Source organism: Castanea sativa, chromosome 2 (genome assembly GCF_040712315.1).
Source record: "Castanea sativa cultivar Marrone di Chiusa Pesio chromosome 2, ASM4071231v1".
In the NCBI taxonomy this organism is placed as follows: domain Eukaryota; kingdom Viridiplantae; phylum Streptophyta; class Magnoliopsida; order Fagales; family Fagaceae; genus Castanea; species Castanea sativa.
In genome coordinates, this window is record NC_134014.1 from 42,817,276 (window position 1) to 42,837,216 (window position 19,941).

The 19,941-nt window shown below is 33.9% G+C and overlaps 1 protein-coding gene across 1 annotated transcript; it reads right to left on the bottom strand.

Moving 5' to 3' along the window:
- Positions 1 to 263: 263 nt before the first annotated feature.
- Positions 264 to 2,167, bottom strand: LOC142626489 (cyclin-D3-2). Its single transcript, XM_075800318.1, has 4 exons — positions 1,344 to 2,167; positions 997 to 1,198; positions 750 to 880; positions 264 to 639 (listed from the first exon to the last, which is right to left on the bottom strand). The coding sequence occupies exons 1-4, from the start codon at positions 1,830 to 1,832 to the stop codon at positions 355 to 357; spliced, it is 1,107 nt and encodes a 368-aa protein (XP_075656433.1). The 5' UTR covers positions 1,833 to 2,167; the 3' UTR covers positions 264 to 354.
- Positions 2,168 to 19,941: the final 17,774 nt, after the last annotated feature.

Here is a 19,941-nt window from a genome sequence, read left to right on the forward strand (position 1 = left end):
ACCTAAACCAGCAAGAACTGGCATGCCTTGGAATTATCTTTATCTATGATTATAAGCATGTGATATATACATAATCTGAAAATGTAGTAAAAGAAAAACTACTAAAGAACTTGGACAAAGAAGCACTCATCTCTTTTTATTCTCAAACCACAATCCCCACATCCCAATTTAGATCAGACCCATGGGGGACTGGGATATGATCTCTTAATTCATTGTCATAGATTCAGCCAGAAATGCAATGATAAATCATGAACACAACATAATTGCACCTTAAAAAGAGATATTGCCAATAATATGCGAATAAGAAAATGTATGATACCATGTTTAATAGTAGACATTTTAGACAAAGAAAGATTAACGAGGGCTACTAAGCACTTCAACAGACACACGATTTAGTGATGGCAACCGCATCTGCTGATCCTGTGCTCTACTCCTTTTGAAAGGAGGCTCCGGTGATGATGAAATGCATGACACTGCAGCCCATGAGTCATTGGAGCTATCAAAGCTAAAAGATGCGTCAATAATGCCATTGGGGCTGCTGGGTACGGACAGATGCTTGCGCTTGCGGCTTTGGTCGTGAATGTGGCCAAGGCTATTAGATAATTCCAGGATCAGCTTATAGCACTCATTGACTTTTTCCTGTTTAAAGACATTATCAAACTTTAACTAATAGATCATCAAGGTTGGAACATCTTTGCAAAAGCAGGAGTTCCACGAAAACATAGAAATTAATGTAATTAGATACACACCTCACTAATTTTAAGTACACTCATAAGCTGATTCTGATATTCCAGTGGATTATAAGGCTCTATATCCCTAATTACATGAAGCATTGTTGCAGTAGCTAATATAGATGGAAGATGACTCGTAACCCTTGAATCTGGAACAAAGCCCAATATTAAAGACAAGATTAGAAATTGAGATAGATCACAAATGAATCTCTCTTTCCTTCAATATCTATTGCACTCAGACAATCAATCTCATTGGATAGCTTACCGGCAATGATAGAGAGATGAAGGCGCTCACACCTCAACAGGAAATCCCAATGCAAGTGGTTCTTCAAACCAAGCCTCCTGATAATGTGATAAAAGAATGAAATTGGGGTCACCGGGTTCATCCTCCATTGAAGAGTGGACAGCACCAGAAGCTCCATTCTCTTAATAGTCTTTGCTTCAAACACATACTTGGACTCCTCCACCTAAACATAACACAGAATCCCACATTATAACAATATGACAGACAAAGTCCAAGTAACACAAACACACACACACACACACACACACACACACAGAGCATAACACTTTTAACAAACACCAAGACTGCATAAAATATATCCCACATACTTGCAGGTCTAAAAGAAGTGGCACTTGGGTTTCCTCCACCTTAGCAGCCAGAGATAGACAAGCCACTGCAGCAAGTTGAGCCATCCAGGGCTTTTCCCTCTTAAACGTGAGGCTTGAAGCAAACCTATCAAAGTAATTCACAGCAAGAACAGCAGTCAAAGCACAGAACCCATAGTGTGCTTTAACCCTCAAAATCCAATCCACAGCCTCTTTCCTAGCCACCATTAGAGACCCATCTGAGATCAGACTGCTCAAACACACATGGGTCTCTCCCTCCTTGGATTTTAGGGACACAAGTTCATCATCCTCCCAAACCAAGTCATTCTCTAGCAAAACCGAAGGAAAAAATGAGTGCTTTTTCACATTTTCATCACTCCCTTCTTCCCCAATACCATTCACTCCCTCAAAAGACTCTTCCTCACAGAACAAAGCATCAATGACCGTTGCAGGACTTTGCAGCTGTTGGGTTTCCTCTTCTTGCAGAGCCATCTTCTTCTGAGAAGAAGAGATTGAAGCCCCTGCTCATTATACAATGAAAAGTTTAAAGCTTGAGCACACACCCATATCCATATTCATCAGCAAATGTCTCTCTCCAAGGACTGTACAATAGAGACGTAGACAGAGAGAGAGAGAGACCCAAATGGAGTTAGCAAACGAAGGTTCCCTATGAGAAGCCTTTCACGCCTGTCCTTTCTTTCCAAGTTTTTCTTTTTTCTATTCTTTTTCTTTTTCTGTCTTTATTTTCTGGATATTTATAAAATATAAAAGAGTCATTTTTTGGGTTGTTTGGCGCGCAGGAAAGTAGAATATTACTTACTAGTATGAACTACTAAAAAGTTAAGTATGGCATTTGTGATTGTAACGGCACACTGGCCGAGTTTTTGCAAGAAAATAAGCAAATATCCCTTTTATATTATCAATAAGAAATTAAAGAGTCACTGCACGCTCTGCTCACTCCTCATCTGTTCATCGCCTCAGCCTCAGATTATTACAAGAGGATACCGTATCATCAGTATCGGGTATTTTGGGGTAGATAATAAAGCTCTACCGAAGCGTATCATTGTTTTGGTAGACTTGGATATTGTACAGTAGCTCTAGCCTAGGACTTTTGATTTGAATCTCACTCTCCAAAGCAAAAGGAGTTTCAAGGTGTTGAAAAAATAAATTAATTAAAAAGTTAATACTTAATAGATGCCTTAATTACATTTGTTCATTTTAGAAAAGTAAAATAAAGTCATATTATCGGTGCCCAATTTTTTTCTTTAAAAACGACACCTCTTTAAGCATTTGTTTATTCTTTTGGATATGCCATCCCCCTGTCTCACGCACACTCTGTTAGAGCAATTTTAAGAAAAATTTTATACCACTTTTATAAAAAATATCAAAGGTTATCAAAATATTATATTTTTTTTTCTATAAAAAAATTTCCTTAACTGTTTCACTAACAATGTCTTAAGGCATTCTTTATGGATTTGGCTTACCTCTAGTATTTTTTTAACTAGATTCTCCTTTTGTTTTAATGAGAGACTGTCACGTCACCCATTAACTAAATAAAATGTGGAGATTAAAATCTATTATCGATTGTCATTATACATTTAAAATAAAAAGACATGTTCAGTTTAAAAAATATTGGAAGTAAGCCAAACTCTTCCTTACCTTTTCCCAAGAAAAAAAATTGATTTTTTTCAATAAAAAGTGATATCAAATTTATCTAAAATGCTTAATTAATAAATATTCTAAGACTACGCAGACCTTAATATTAATAGGAAAATGTTAACAAGTACCTTAAGAGTATTGATTTAGGAGCTATTTTTAAAAATATTTTATTGAAAAATGATAAAATAATTAATTTTTCTGAAATTTTTTTATATTTTCTATGATAGTAGTATTAAAATTTTCTTAATATAATTTATTAACAATTGTCCTAAAGACGCTCTAAACATAATCCATATTAATATATAAATATGTGTAATGCACGCGCTGAAGAAGGGGTTGTGGGGGTTGGTGTGTGTTTTTTGGGACCGCAAAGGCGTTGACCGTGTCCAACGGAATTGTCCATGTTGGGATGGAAAGATGTGCGACGCGCGACAGAGTGATGTTATACTTTATTGGTGTATATTGGTGGACACTGGACAGTGATATGGTCACACTCTAGCTCGTGTCACGGTCTTCTGGAATCCGGACACGTGTACCAATGGAAAGCAAATAAATCGGTCAACTTGATGGCATGAACAGTTTGAATGTGTGGCATTTATTTACAGATTCCCTCCACTCTCTTGTGCCCATTTTCAAACTTTAATTACCTTCGTTTCTTTCTCAACGATGGGTTGCTTGCTTCGTAGAAAAAAAGTGTGCGTGATAAAAAAAAGTAATGGGGAGAGAGCAATGCACCATTAAACATGATGAGATTGCATCATTTTAATGTCATTGTCCATAACCCTTTTTTTTGTATTAAAAAGAAAGGTTATATAAGATGGAATTCAACACGATGAGTCGCTTGCTACATAGAAAAAAGTGTTAGAGAAAGTAATGGTGAGAGAGCAATGCACCATCAAACACGATGAGATTGCATCATTTTATAGTCATTGTCCATAACCCTTTTTTTTTGGGTTGAAAAGAAAGGTTATATAAGATGGAATTAAACACGAAATAATTTGGTTAAGAACCAGTTCACGCGTCTTTTACAATAAAAATAAGAGATCTTGAATACAACACAAAAGATTTATGGCTTGTTTGGTGAACAAGTTATAACACACTTACACACATTTTAAACAACCTTACACACATTTCAACACACTTTTTCACCCACATGTATATCAAAAACACCAAAATTACATAACTTAAACTACTCTCCCAAACACCCCTTTACTAATCTTAATTCTTGCCTTAACTAGCAAATCATCTGCATAGCGGTTTCTCATATGAGGGTGATAAATTTGCCTCTCCACAAAAAGCTAGAGTAACAATCTATAGTCAGAAATCAAGGCATTGCAGAGGTGACAATTAAAACCTAGGTAGTACATGAAGTGAGAAGATCCACAATATAACTTTGGTATCTTTTTGGAAATTCCAAAGTTAAGTGCTAAATTGAGTCCATCATGGAAGTGAAAAATTGAAAATTGGAGCTGCTATCAATCATTAGGATTCTAAGATGTGATTAGTCACCTATATCTAATTGATTTTATTAATCCTATTGGATATATAAAATAAAGTCTCAAACGATAAGCTAGGTTTGACAATTTTATTATGCATGGAGAAGGTTACCTTCTTTTGATTCTCTCCTCTGGTTTGTTTAATGGTTAATAAATTAGGTTGATAACTTTTGAGAAAAGAACAAGGATGAATGTTCCAATTTGGTTGTACACACATTCAAAGTGACAAGCAAATTGACGCCCATTGCTTTTGCTTGGAAATAGCAGGGCAAATATAGACCTTTGGTTTCACCTTTATTATCTTGGTATCTTTTATGGTTTTGTATTTTGATAGGTCAATGATAGAATGCACTAAAAATCCTAACACCATTCACTAAAAGGGTTTCTAATTTAGTCCATGACTTCATGCATGTCCTAAATCTCATTATCATGGGTAGAGTCCCCTAAAAAAATAATGTGTTCCATCGTATGGCAGCTAGGATCTTAGTGTCTTTGGGGGTTTTCCCTAATTGCACATGTATGGATGGACTTCTATAGCGACAATCTAACTGGAGTTTCCCTATTTTTTTCATGGAACTCCAACAAACTATCATGCTTGTATGTACATCATACATAAAAGGTGTTCTGCTAAAAAGGTGTGAGAACTGGGACTTGGAAGCAGATTAAAATCAAAACGATGATTTTTGTTGTGTGATTCTAGTTTGGGATGAAACCCCCACCATTGCAACTATTCCAAATCTTAAGTGGATATTCAGTTATTGATGATTATCCCCCTAAGTTAAAGAACTAACAATTGAGTAGCTACTTAACTTTATTAAGAGGGAAAAAAAAACTAAGAAAATCTTGAAAAAATACATCTTTATAGATAAATAAAATATTTTTATTTACACCAATTACTTGAATAATAACAAGAATCTGGTCCTGGATACAATCTAAAAAATAAAGAAGGCATAAATTCCAAGTTATGAATAACCTAGGCTTCTAATTGCTCCATGGCTCAATGCATGGCTCCTCCATCTTTGTCTATGATACCAAGTTAATACGATATCTTTAGTATGAGTAATACACCCCTAACCCATGCAGTGATGTGGTTGCAAAATGATTACTGTAGGAATACATATAAATGTAAAAGAAAAAGTGATTAATTTATAAATTTTATGTAGTAAAATCCGTAATACTTTTAGCATTTTTCTCTAACAAAGAGACAAACATTGAAGTGGAGTAGAATGCATCTAGGAATTTTGCAATGAAATTGAAGGCAATGTCATTTTATTATATGACATATCTTGAAAAATCAAGAAAATGTTACAATCAAAATACCAGTAAAGGACAGATGAAAATGAACATTGCAAAGATCAGGCATCGTATGTTTTGTTTTCTTGAGAAATATTAGTGGTATGGGCCATAGACTGGGGAGGTGCAACAGGGCCAACCGCATCATCGCATAGAAAAGGGGAAATAAATTTCATTACAACTCGCATATAGCCAAATCTTTTGGTGAAATGACAGCACAAAAGATTGCTCACTGGGGAAAACAAATGAAAAAAAGAACAAAGAAATGAATGAGATCAGACAAAAACGAGTGTGAATCAAATCAACCATATGTTCATCTTTTGAGTGATACTAATTGGGATACTTATTTTTTATTTATAAGTTAACCTTATAAATTGATTGTTTTTTAGAAAGTTTAAACCTATGACTTCTGCTCCTCATAATAGCTCTTTATTATCAGACCAATACACCAATCAGTTTTTTGTGTAGGCGGGAATTGAACCCTAGATCTCTTCTACAACTATCAGAGACTTTACCAGTAAAGCTAACTGGAACTCGCTTATAAATTGATGTGTTAATCAATTAAAATAAAGTAATTCAAATATTATATTATTATGGGTTATGCTAACAAGTGCCCTTAAGACATTGGTTAATAATCTATTTTAAGAAAGTTTTAACACAATTTTTATGGAAAATAAAAAAATGTCAAAATATTAATTGTTTTTTTTTTCCCCATAAAAACTTTCTTTAAATGAATTATTAACCAATGCCCTAAAGGCATTTGTTAGCATTTCTCTATTATTATAAGAATAATGCTAGAGATACAAATTATTTTATAAAAATTTTCACAAACTGCTAATGTGGTGAGTGATTATTGGTAAATAAAAAAATGATATTAATAATAGGCCTAGATGAAAATCAATAAAAGGTTGGTCATATCAGCAATTTGTACAAATGTTGTAAAATAGTTTGTGACTAGAACATTACTCTTATTATAACGACACTAATCATATTTTTGATAGATAAGTTTGTAAGCATTTTATAATAACTTTAGCATTCTTCTGATCTTCTCATATTTTAAATCAGATTACTGGGTTTTAAACAGACAAATGCAAAAGTTTAATGTTATAGATTCAAACAAATTTTTCGGGATTGAGTTCTGCCTTGCCATGTTGGGACCTGGCCTAAACCAAACCTAGTGGCTTTTAGGGGGTTAATGATAGAGAAGATTGTAGAGTGATTTGATACAGAGGTGCCCTTAAAGCGGGGTTGCTGTCCCTATAGCACTTTAATAACAATTGACGAGTGATAGAGTTACAATTAAATCATTCTTGATCATAGCATTTTATTCTATGATCAAGAATGATTTAGAAATAATAAAAATAAGAAGGGAAAATGCTACATTGGTGATAGGAAGGGAAATAATTGCGCAACAAAATGTACTGAATAATGTTATTTACATAAGTGGTTGAGTTACTGATTCTCATCCAAATCTATCATTAAGGCATTCATATCATTTTACTATAAATTCAATTAACTGGTGCTTTTCAAAAATTTCGATACCATTTTTATGGGAAATATAAAAGGTTAACAATTTTTTTTCTTTTTTAATAAAATTTCTAAAAATATTTTTTAAATTAATACACTTAGAATATTTGTTAACTTTTTCCCTTTTATTGTATACTATTTATAACTTGCTATGTGTAAAAAAAAAAAGTTGTGCAAAACACCTAAAAGGTAACAGGTAGGATGGTACAAAACAAAAGGGGGGCAATTTTTTTTTGTTTTTGCTGAATGCAAAAGTGGGGGCATTCATGAAAGGTAATAGAGGGAGTCGTATTAGAAAGGTCACAAAGAAATAGAAATATATAGTAGAAAACTGAAACATCGAAAACAGGTGAAGAAGCCTAGGAAAACCTCGTTCTATCTTTCTATCATATCATATGTGTCGCCGTCTTGTCTGCCTGAAACATACGCCGTACGCCTTCTTTGTTGTCCCCCATTCCTCTGTCTCTGTCTCTGCCTTTGCAATTCCACTCTCTCCCCTGTATTTATTTTTGTTATTTATTTCATAATGAATGAAGAATCCACCAACATTTAAACACGCTACCTGCTAGGCTGCTAATATATTACTCTTCCTTAATGCTGTCCATCACGTACACCTCTATATATTGTATATAGTAAGTGCGTTATGAACCTTGTGGGTTTCATCCTTAACATTTCGTACGGTTTTCATTTAAAGTCACCAGTCGATCTTGCAGGTGTAGATGGGCAAAATAATTAAGCAAACAGAAGTACCAACAAGAAAGAAATAAAAAAAAAAGCAACCCATTTTCCGGCCCCCACACCTCTTCTACCAACCATTAACCAATTGCTTAAGTTTAAAAAAATTTCTCTGTTTTTGGACGTTTTGGCTGAAAATGCTGGTTAAAGCTGAAAATAATTTCAATTTGATCCTAAAATACAGCCTCATACATAGGAGAGGCGTAAAACAATTTACGCTTTAACACACAATAAACTTAGGCTAACCCCATCTCTCTTACTCTCATTTCCCTTCCCACAACACCCAAAAGCCGGTCGATTAGCCAACCCCTTTGGAGGAGCACAGCTATATCAACAGACCCTCTCTCATCGGTCTCTCTCTCTCTCTCTCACAGTTTGACCATCATTGTCCTCTAGCCATCTTTCTCATTCTAACCTAGCCAAGACCTAACGTCTCTCTTTGGACCTGATCGACAACGACTCTAGGAGCTCATGGATGCATTGTGGCAGGCTTTTACACATTGTAAGTCACTTGGGCACCATGTATTGTGGCCAAGAGGAAGATCGACTATGTGGGTTTGGATAATTGGTTTTATGATTTCTTGGGATTGGTATGATTATTGAGGTTTGATTTAAGCTAATTTTTTTGAAAGTACCAACACCAAATTACACTAACAAACCAACAGAGATTTAGTGAGAACATAATGAATTTTGTGTTCAGAGGATTTTTTTCCCATACGACCTAAGGCCATGAAATTTTTTTGAGCTTTTCAAGACATAATTAAACGCCAAAAAAAAAAAGTTTTTCCAAGAATATTTTCAATTGAAAATATTTCACATAATTCTTCTTTTGGTATGGAAAATCATAAAAATTGAATTTAGGCTAAAAAAAGGACTTCTCATGTATTTACATGCACATGCACTGTTTGTTTCCAAGTAAACTATTTTACATGTAAAACATTTTAGTAAAATATTTTCCAATGTTTGGCTTGATACAAAAATCTTTCAAGCAAACCGTTAAGACCGGTAACTCAGCCACTAGAGTTGTTGGTGCCAAACATCCGATGACTAAACCTCTATCAAAGCAATGTCTCCAATGACTAGACCACTGACACTAGTTGCCGAAGGGGCTCTAGCTACCAAACCTCTGGCACTAGTTGCAGGAATGATAGCTCCAGCCACTAGACCATTAGCATTAGTTGCTCAACCCATTGGATCAACAACTTAGCCACCGGATGAGGGAAAGAAGGAAGCCATTGTGTGTGTTTTGTATAATGCTTTACTAATTTTTTAAAGGTAAAATGTTTTACAACTTTTTATAAAGGATTTTACAGTCAATGGAAAATATTTTACAAGTTTAACCACATTTTGCATGTAAACAAACACCTAAAAATTGAAAACATTTTTCAAAAAATATTTTACTTTAAAACAAAACGAGCAAAACTTTGATGTTTGGTTCATTGGTTTTTCTAACATACCTCAAGGCCAATTGGCCAAATAATGGTTAATTTAGACCTGATGTGGCCAAAAAGTAAGTTTAGTGACTCTCAACATTAGGGTTGTCCATCCTCAACCAAGACCCAATGAACCTGTCCGACCCAAAGCCACCTGAACCGAAATTGTCTAACCCAAGTAGAGAGACAGTTGACAATGGGTCTTAGAGTATAACAATTGAGTTCAATCCAACTTGATCGGTGTTTTTTTGCAATTGGCAACGGGTTTTTCAATTGAAAACTCGATGTCATCAAGTCGATTGCAGTTTGCAAGTTGGGCACAAACCCAACCCGAATTGACTCATAACCCCCCCTACTCAACATACAAACAATGCATGATTAATTTTATAGGAAATTTTTTAGTTTCCTCTCCATTAAAATCTTCGAGATTATTACATTAGTATATATTGCACTGCCATGACCGACACTTGCATCATAATTTGCCTAGCCCTTTATATTATTTTCATCATTGTCCTTTGTTGTACATTTTGAGGCTACAATAATTGCCATCATCGCCAACGTTCAATATTAACTGAAGTGATATAAATATATAATCAATATTTCTTCTTCTTTTCACTGTTAAAGATTTAGCAGTCACGATATGGGCTAGACAATGGGAGTGTCCTGTTCTTTTCAATATATCAGGCTTTTCAACAATTTTATTAGAACTTACAGACTACAGTACTCAAGTATATCTATGTCCAGAGAGTCTTTTTAACGTAGCTTTATTAACTAGCATTTTTCTCCTTTAAGAAAAATGCTAATAATAAATAAGCTAGCATTTTTGTTTCGTTTATACCCTTTGAAGATTTCATTTTTCTATATACAACTTATTTTCATCCACCTTATTTTTTATGCAAATAAGCTAATGAAAATAAACTCTTTTTTATATTAAAAAAAAAAAAAACTCTTTTAAACGCACTCTTAAATAGTTCTCGTACATCTTATGCTGGGAAAGTAATAATAATTACACATATTTGAACGAAAATAATTAAGATAAGAAAAACTGTATGTAACATATGTAATGAAATGTACCTTCCGGGCTCCTGATAAATTTTTGATTGTCCCAAATATTTCAACACTCCTCTCACATAAGGGCACAAACTCCCCTTAATAAATGGTGCCCAACACACATGATTTTTTTAATTTTTCAAATGGACAATAAAGTGTAAACAAAATTCAAATTCAAGACAACTTGCTCTGATAATATGTAGAAATTTGCGATAATGTGAAAGAAAAAAGAGAAGAGTGAAGATATGAGAGATCTACATGGTTCAGCCAAAAAAGCTTATATACAAGGAACAAGAGCTCAAAGGGCTTCATCTTATTCATTCACCTAGATGAAGATATGTTACAAGAGAACCATTTTTATAATGAGAATTACATATACAACAATCAAAATTTTAATTTTTGAATTGATTGCTTTAATCCCACAATTTTATCTAATAATCAATTTTGTTAGAATAATTATTAAATGATTAAATTCATGATTTCCTATTGGTTTAAGTTTTCAAGAGAATAGGTAATTTATTACTATATCAAAATAAGTGGTCCTTTAGTTTGAACTTTAATTTTGTTTTACTTCCCATTTAAAAAGTTAAAAATCTTTAAAGGAAAGTCTAAGCCCACATGTAAGTAAAAGTATTAGTATAATGAGAAATGATATGTCCACAACATTTTTACAACAAATCCTAAGTGACAGGATGTTACTGGTTGTTATTGTTGGAGCAAAAAAGTAATCTTAGTGTTAGGTTCAAATTTGAACCAATAACAACTAATCACCTATGATTTGTTGTAAAAATGTTGTAAAAATGTTGTGGACGTAGCATCTCTCTAGTATAATATATATGATTAAATTGTCTAGTAAAAATTTGTGAATTGTGATAATGTGAGGGAGAAAAGGAAAAAGCGAAGTCATGAAAGTTTTATGTGGATTTGCCACAAGGCCTATTTCAAGGAGACAACAATGATACGTTTTCCATTCATTCACTTAGATGACGAAACGTTACAATAGATTTATTATGGAAATAAAATGCACATTATCATAATTTTAAACTAATTGCTTTAATCCCACATTTCCTCTAGCAGTCAATTTCTTGATTTATTCCAATCTCATGATTTTCTCCTATAATCCAATGCATTGTTTTGGTTCAATAATCTAAATATCCAATGCCTTGCTTTGGTCTTCAATAATATGATAAGTGTATATATACTTTTCCAACAAGTTTCGGTAATACCTCAAGCAAGTCAATTAATTAGTTTCTTAGTTGTTGATCCTATTTGGTTGATTTTTTTTAGTATTATCGTGTTTTTCAATCTCTCATCAACTAAAAGCTCTCTTGCTTAAGGCATTACCGAAATTTACCATTTGAATTACTTGAAGCTAAATTCATTTCTTGAGTTAGAAAATTAAAATTTTGCAAACAGTTGTGTCTAAACAAATTACCGTATGTGAAACCAAACACCTTTTTAACTAAGAGATATTCTTTTTTTTTTAATTATTAAAAAAAAAGGACAATATGTGACTGTGACTGTGAGTGTGAGTATAAGAAAGCGATTTTATTTTGAATTAACTTGAATATGCACATTTATTACTCTTGTTCTGAAAATAAACTCTCCTCAATATGCACACCAATTTCGCCCCATCAGCTTTTGTAATGTACTTTACAAAATATACTCCAAAGTCCTTGCAAATCGCCTTAAAAAAAAAAACTTCCATCCATTATCATAGAACACCAATCAGCTTTCACTAAGGGAAGATTAATTTCGGATAACATTTTGGTGGCTTTTGAAACCTTACATAGTATGAAGAAATGTAAAGGGGGCTCATTTGGGTATATGACACTAAAACTAGATATGAGTAAAGCTTATGACTGAATGGAGTTGTATTATTTAGAGGGTATAATGAAGAAGATGGGTTTTAGGGAGATGTGGATAAATCTTGTGATGGGTTGTGTGAAAACAGTTTTATATTTTGTTTTGGTGAATGGAGAACCATGTGGGATGATTTTTCCTACAAGGGGGATTAGGCAAGGAGATCCACTTTTCCCTTTCCTATTCCTTCTTTGTACGGAAGGGCTGAATAGGTTGATTAAAAAGACTGAATTACAAGGTGATATCCATGGTTACTCCCTTTGTAGGAGAGGCCCTAAACTAACACATCTGCTTTTCACAGATAATAGTCTTATTTTTTGTAGGGCTACAATGGAGGAGTGTGACAAGGTGATGGACTTACTAAACAAGTATGAGGAAGCATCGGGGCAAAAAGTAAATAGAAGCAAGACCTCTTTGTTCTTTAGCAACTGTGTATCGAAAGAAGTCAAACATGGAATAAATGTGAAATTGGGGGTGCTGGAGATCAAGCACTATGAGAAATACCTTGGGTTGCCCTCTCTAGTTGGTAAAGGGAAAAAAAGAGTTTTAATTATATAAAAGAGAAGGTTTGGAGGAAACTTCAAGGGTGGGAAGCAAAATTACTCTCTCAAGCTGGAAGGGAAGTGCTCTTAAAGACAGTTATTCAAGCTATCCCTACTTACACCATGGAATGCTTTAAATTGCCGGCAAGTTTGTGTAATGAGATTGAGTCCCTGATTAAGAAGTTTTTGTGGGGACAATGGGGTGACCGAAGAAAAGTACATTGGGTTAAATGGGACAATATGAAAAAATCAAAAAGCATTGGTGGTATGGGTTTTCGTGATCTTGCCATGTTCAATGATTCTCTTTTAGCAAAGCAAGCTTGGCGAATCCTGCATGATAAGACCTCACTCTTCTATAAGGTATTTAAAGCTCGTTTCTTCCCAAATTCTTCAATAATGGAGGCTGCCAATTCAAGGTTGGGTTCCTATGCTTAGAAGAGCATCCTTAGGTGGAGAGACATTATTCAAAGGGGGGAAATTTGGAGGATTGGAAGTGGGGAAAAAATTAATAAATGGCGATAACATTGGCTGCCAAGAAAACACCCTCCAAGGCAGCCAACCTGTCCATTAGAGAGCTTTGAAAATCATACAGTGGATTCGCTCATAGACTCAAACACAAGAAAATGGAATGAGGAGCTGATTGATGGTTTATTTGTGGAAGAGGATGCTAAGTTGATCAAAAAGATTCCTCTTAGCCAAGCTACAACTGAGGATACCTTGTATTGGCCTTACTCCACATCGGGTCACTATACATGCAAGTCTGGTTATAGGTTCCTCAAACAAGAATCAGAGTTGGAAGCAAACCAACAAGTCCCACCAATTCATGATAAATAGGTCTGGAAAGGGATATGGCAGTTGCAAGTTCCACCAAAAATTAAAAACTTCCTTTGGCGGGCATGTTGCAATGCTATCCCTACAAAACAGGCGCTGATGAAGAGGAAAATTTCAGCTAACCCGATCTGTGAGGGGTGCCATGCTGCTGTGGAGGAGTCTGAGCATGCTCTTTGGTCATGCCCGGAGTTGGAAGTGGTTTGGGGTGATAGTGAAGAATGGTGCTTCATAGGTTGAGTTTACAGATGTGAAGGAGTTGTTGTCATGGCTAATTGCAGAATGTAAGTCACTAGAGTTTTTTGCTTATACGGCTTGGATGGTGTGAAATCAAAGAAATAAAGTTCGTGTGAACCAACAAGTTGTTCCTCTCCATCAAGTAACTGAACAAGCGAAGCAAAAACTGGCGCAATTCAGAGCATGATCTGCAGAATAATGAAGTGCAGGTTACAGACAACAGTATTGGAGGGTCTAGATGGAGAAGGCCACAAGCTGGCTTAGTGAAAATAAATTTTGATGGAGCTGTTTCCAGTCAATCTAATCAGTCCAGAATTGGAGTGGTAATTCTAGATAATAATGGAGCTGTGTTGGCCTCTTGTTCAGAAAAAATCCATCAAGCTTACAAAACTGAGGAGGTTAAGGCGCTGGCTGCTCTAAGGGCTGTGTCCTTCGCGCTTGAATTGGGTTTCCGAAGTGCTATTCTTGATGGGGATTCTCTCGATCTGATTAAAGCTTTGAAGTCAACGGAGTGTAGCCTATCTCCAATAGGTTTGCTAATAGTCGATGTGAAAAGGGTTGCTAATAGTTTTGTAAGATTGTTGTATTCTCATGTTAAGAGAATCGGCAATAGGGTAGCTCATAGTCTGGCAAAAAATGCATTACGCATACTAGATTTTCAAGTACGGATGGAAGATGTCTCATCGCATATTGTTTCGATTTTACAATCAGATGTAGTTGATTCAATTCAATAAAGCTAAGTTAGTTTCTTTCTATAAAAAAAATAACTTGAACTAAGGAATTAAATGCAACAATTGATGTAAAAATTATGTGAGGCATTTTGTTTTTTAATAATACCTCTACAAAATAATTGTAAAAATAATAAGGACACGATTAGTATACTGTAACAATGATTACTTAGAATACGAATAAGTATTACAAAAAATACATGAAGCAAAAATGGATAATTGTTCTAAGCATTTGTTTGGTGATAACACATGAATAGAACCATGAATCTATAATTTAAAATTCGGATAGCATGATTTGATGATAGAATGAAGTTATATTCCACTTAGATTTTTTAAAGTACCCTTATATAATTATATTTATTGTAAGGGCAAGGTTTGAGTTCAAAGCCCAGAAGTGAACTCTGGCCCATAATGAATTTGTAGAGGGTGGACTAGCAATTGAACTCCAATGAGTTGGACCGTAATCACAGTAGGTTTTATGATACATGAAAGCATGAATAAACAGTTTTATGCAAAGAAAATCCTCCTCGGCAAGATCCGAGGATAGTAGTTCTTATATATATCTCTTAGACCTAAACACAATTATAGTTCTTGAGTGTACATTGGTTTTTCCCCATATTCTCTCCCCTTTTTGTAATGGGGATTTTTTTTCTTTATATTCTCCTTCCTCACTTCATCTTAGCTCTCCACGTGTAGATCAGACTATTGACTTTGATACTTATCCCATCAACATATTCCTGAAGTCTTTAGTAGTAGCTGTACACTACAAAAAAATCGTTCTGTCCCAGCGTTTTTTTCCCAGCGCTTTTAAAAAACGCCGTAATAGATAAGTCTGTACCAGCGCTTTTTAAAAGCGCTGGTATAGGAAACCCTATTACAGCAGCTCAAAACCGGCGCTTTATAAATCGCTGCAATAGGAGACCTATAGCGGCGGTTTTTAAAAACGCTGGTATAGGATGCCCTATTGCAGCGTTTTATAACCGCCGCTATAGGTTAGGGTAATCTTTTTTTTTTAATTAATTTAATATTTGAAATTATCCTATCCCGGCGCTTGAAAAGCGCTGGAATAGGGTAACCCTATTCCAGCTCTTCAAAAAGCGCTGGGACAGGGTCACCCCATAAGGAAATGGAAAAAGGCCTATCCCAGTGCTTTTTGAAGCGCTGGAATAGGGTGACCCTATTCCAGCACTTCAAAAAGTGCTGGGATAGGGTCCCTCCACAATGGAATGGAGAGAGGCCTATCCCAGCGCTTTTTGAAGCGCTGGGATAAGGTCACTCCATAAGGGAATGGAGATAGGTCTATCCCAGCGCTTTTTGAAGCGCTGGAATAGGGTGACCCTATTCCAGCGCTTCAAAAAGCGTTGGGATTGGGTCACTCCATAAGGGAATGGAGAGAGGCCTATCCCAGCGCTTTTTGAAGCGCTGGAATAGGGTCACCCTATTCCAGCGCTTCAAAAAGCGCTGGGATAGGATCAAAAAACGCTGCAATAGGTCCTTCGTACCACTGAAAAAATTTCAGACTTCCCTCTTATATTTTTTAGCTTGGCACCACTTTGACCTCTCATTTTTGGTCTCCCACTTCTTTCCTTCAGACCTTTCCCTCTAACCCACCCTTTTCTTCCTCATTTTCATGTTGCAGCGTACTATTGCGGCGGGCCAGTGACCCGCCATAATAGACTTGCTTTGGTGGCCTTCGGCTGAGATATAGTAGTGGGTCAATGACCCGCCGCAATAGACCCTGAAATTGCAACGGGCCTATTGCGGCGGGTGCAAAAACTGCCTCTATATGTTGCCTATTGCGGTGCATTTTTGGCCCGCCGCAGTAGATGAGATCTATTGCGGCGTTTCTTATCACCGCCGCTATAGGTAAGGTTTTTGTATAAAATCAAGTTTTTGTAGTTTACAATAACACATAAAAGATAAGTTTAAAGATCAAATAGTAAATTATATCCGATTGGCATGAAAATTGGCATGCGTGTTAAGAACATATAGAAAATGTGATCCAACGGTTGGATTTTCAAAATATGAATTCAACAATAAGTTATTGGTTGGTGTAACAGTTTTTAGAGTTACATCAAGTGTAACTTGAACTCAACCCTATATTTCTTAATTCGATGTGATTTTTGACAAATCTACCGTTAGATTACATTATCTTCATATAGTTTTCATGTAGTTTTCATGCTTAAAAAATTTCAAGGTGATCAAAGATTAATAGTCATGTCATCAATCAATTGTTTAAATTCAAGTTTTTGTAATTGAAAATAACGCATAAAGGATGAGTTTAAAGATCAAATGGTAAATTACATCCGATTGGCATAACAATTGGCATGCATGTTAAGAATATATAGAAAATGTGATCCAACGGTTGGATTTTCAAAATATGAATTCAACAATAAGTTATTGGTTGGTGTAACATTTTTTGGAGTTACATCAAGCGTAACTTGAACCCAACCCTATATTTCGTAATTCGATGTGATTTTTGACAAATCTACCGTTAGATTACATTATCTTCATATATTTTTCATTCTTACAAAATTTCAAGTTGATCAAAGATTAATAGCCATGTCATCAATCAATTGTTTGAATTAAAGTTTTTGTAATTGAAAATAACGCATAAAGGATGAGTTTAAAGATCAAATGGTAAATTACATCCGATTGGCATAACAATTGGCATGCATGTTAAGAATATATAGAAAATGTGATCCAACGGTTGGATTTTCAAAATATGAATTCAACAATAAGTTATTGGTTGGTGTAACATTTTTTGGAGTTACATCAAGTGTAACTTGAACTCAACCCTATATTTCTTAATTCGATGTGATTTTTGACAAATCTACCGTTAGATTACATTATCTTCATATAGTTTTCATGTAGTTTTCATGCTTAAAAAATTTCAAGGTGATCAAAGATTAATAGTCATGTCATCAATCAATTGTTTAAATTCAAGTTTTTGTAATTGAAAATAACGCATAAAGGATGAGTTTAAAGATCAAATGGTAAATTACATCCGATTGGCATAAAAATTGGCATGCATGTTAAGAATATATAGAAAATGTGATCCAACGGTTGGATTTTCAAAATATGAATTCAACAATAAGTTATTGGTTGGTGTAACATTTTTTGGAGTTACATCAAGCGTAACTTGAACCCAACCCTATATTTCGTAATTCGATGTGATTTTTGACAAATCTACCGTTAGATTACATTATCTTCATATATTTTTCATTCTTACAAAATTTCAAGGTGATCAAAGATTAATAGCCATGTCATCAATCAATTGTTTGAATTAAAGTTTTTGTAATTGAAAATAACGCATAAAGGATGAGTTTAAAGATCAAATGGTAAATTACATCCGATTGGCATAACAATTGGCATGCATGTTAAGAACATATAGAAAATGTGATCCAACGGTTGGATTTTCAAAATATGAATTCAACAATAAGTTATTGGTTGGTGTAACAGTTTTTAGAGTTACATCAAGTGTAACTTGAACTCAACCCTATATTTCTTAATTCGATGTGATTTTTGACAAATCTACTGTTAGATTACATTATCTTCATATAGTTTTCATGTAGTTTTCATGCTTAAAAAATTTCAAGGTGATCAAAGATTAATAGTCATGTCATCAATCAATTGTTTAAATTCAAGTTTTTGTAATTGAAAATAACGCATAAAGGATGAGTTTAAAGATCAAATGGTAAATTACATCCGATTGGCATAACAATTGGCATGCATGTTAAGAATATATAGAAAATGTGATCCAACGGTTGGATTTTCAAAATATGAATTCAACAATAAGTTATTGGTTGGTGTAACATTTTTTGGAGTTACATCAAGCGTAACTTGAACCCAACCCTATATATCGTAATTCGATGTGAATTTTGACAAATTTACCGTTAGATTACATTATCTTCATATATTTTTCATGCTTAAAAAATTTCAAGGTGATCAAAAATTAATAGCCATGTTATCAATCAATTGTTTAAATTCAAGTTTTTGTAGTGAAACCTCAAATGAGTCATTTATTTTTCTTTTTTCTTTTTCTTTGTATTGAAACCTAAAGTGAGTCATTTATATATATATATATATATATATATATATATATATATATATATATATATATATAAATATAAATCTAAAGTAAAATGTTACGTTGTTTTAAAAAATAGGGTAAAAGATTACTTTGTTTTTATTATCAATTTTATTTTATTTAAAATAATTTTTTTATTTTCATTAATTTACACATGATTCTTAATAAATCAAAAAAAATATTAAATATTACTATCTATATTAAATGTAAATATAAATATTACTATTTATAAGATATTTATGTATTAAATATTAAATATTACTATTTACAAGATATTCATGTATTAAATATTAAATATTACTATTTATAAGATAATTATGCATTAAATATTAAATATTACTATTTATAAAAGATTTATGTATAAAATATTTATTTATAAAACTTAGATATTACTACCGTTAAATATTATTTATTTATAAAATGATTGGTGGAGGTCGTTTGATTACAATGGCTTTTGTTTGTTTTATATACTGTTTTAATTTTGGGGATAAGACTAATTTAATTAAAAGGTGGATTGTCGTGAAATTTTTGAAGTTTAATTTTCAGCTATTTCATTAGTTGACTAATAAATAAATAAATAAATAAATAAATAAATAAATAAATAAATAAATAAATAAATAAATAAATAAATAAATAAATAAATAAATAAATAAATAAATATATATATATATATATAAATAAATAAATGAGAGCCATGTTAGAGTCTGTAGCTTAGTGGTATGGTGTGAGTGCAACAGCTAAGTGCTCTATTGTTCGAGCCTTCGGGTAAGCGTATTTGAGTTTTTTAATTTTTAAAACCATTAAAACCCTAGCATTTATAACCCTAGCATATTTATAACTTCTGATTTCACTCCAGCCGCCCCTCTCACCCATTTTTTTTTTTTTTTCCTCTCTCTCTCTCTTGGTTGTTGCGCTGTGCTGTTTGGATCTGAGCTTCGGACACGAATCCCATGCTCACCAGTGCGATCATGGCCACCACCACCATCATCATCATCATGAAGAGGAGCGTTTGGCATCTAAGATGCTTCCGGAGGAGTTGGCTGAGGAGGAGGATATGAGATTGTATGGGTTCGGCTGTAAACTTTCTCCGATTTTCTGTAATTTTTTGGCTCTGTTTGTA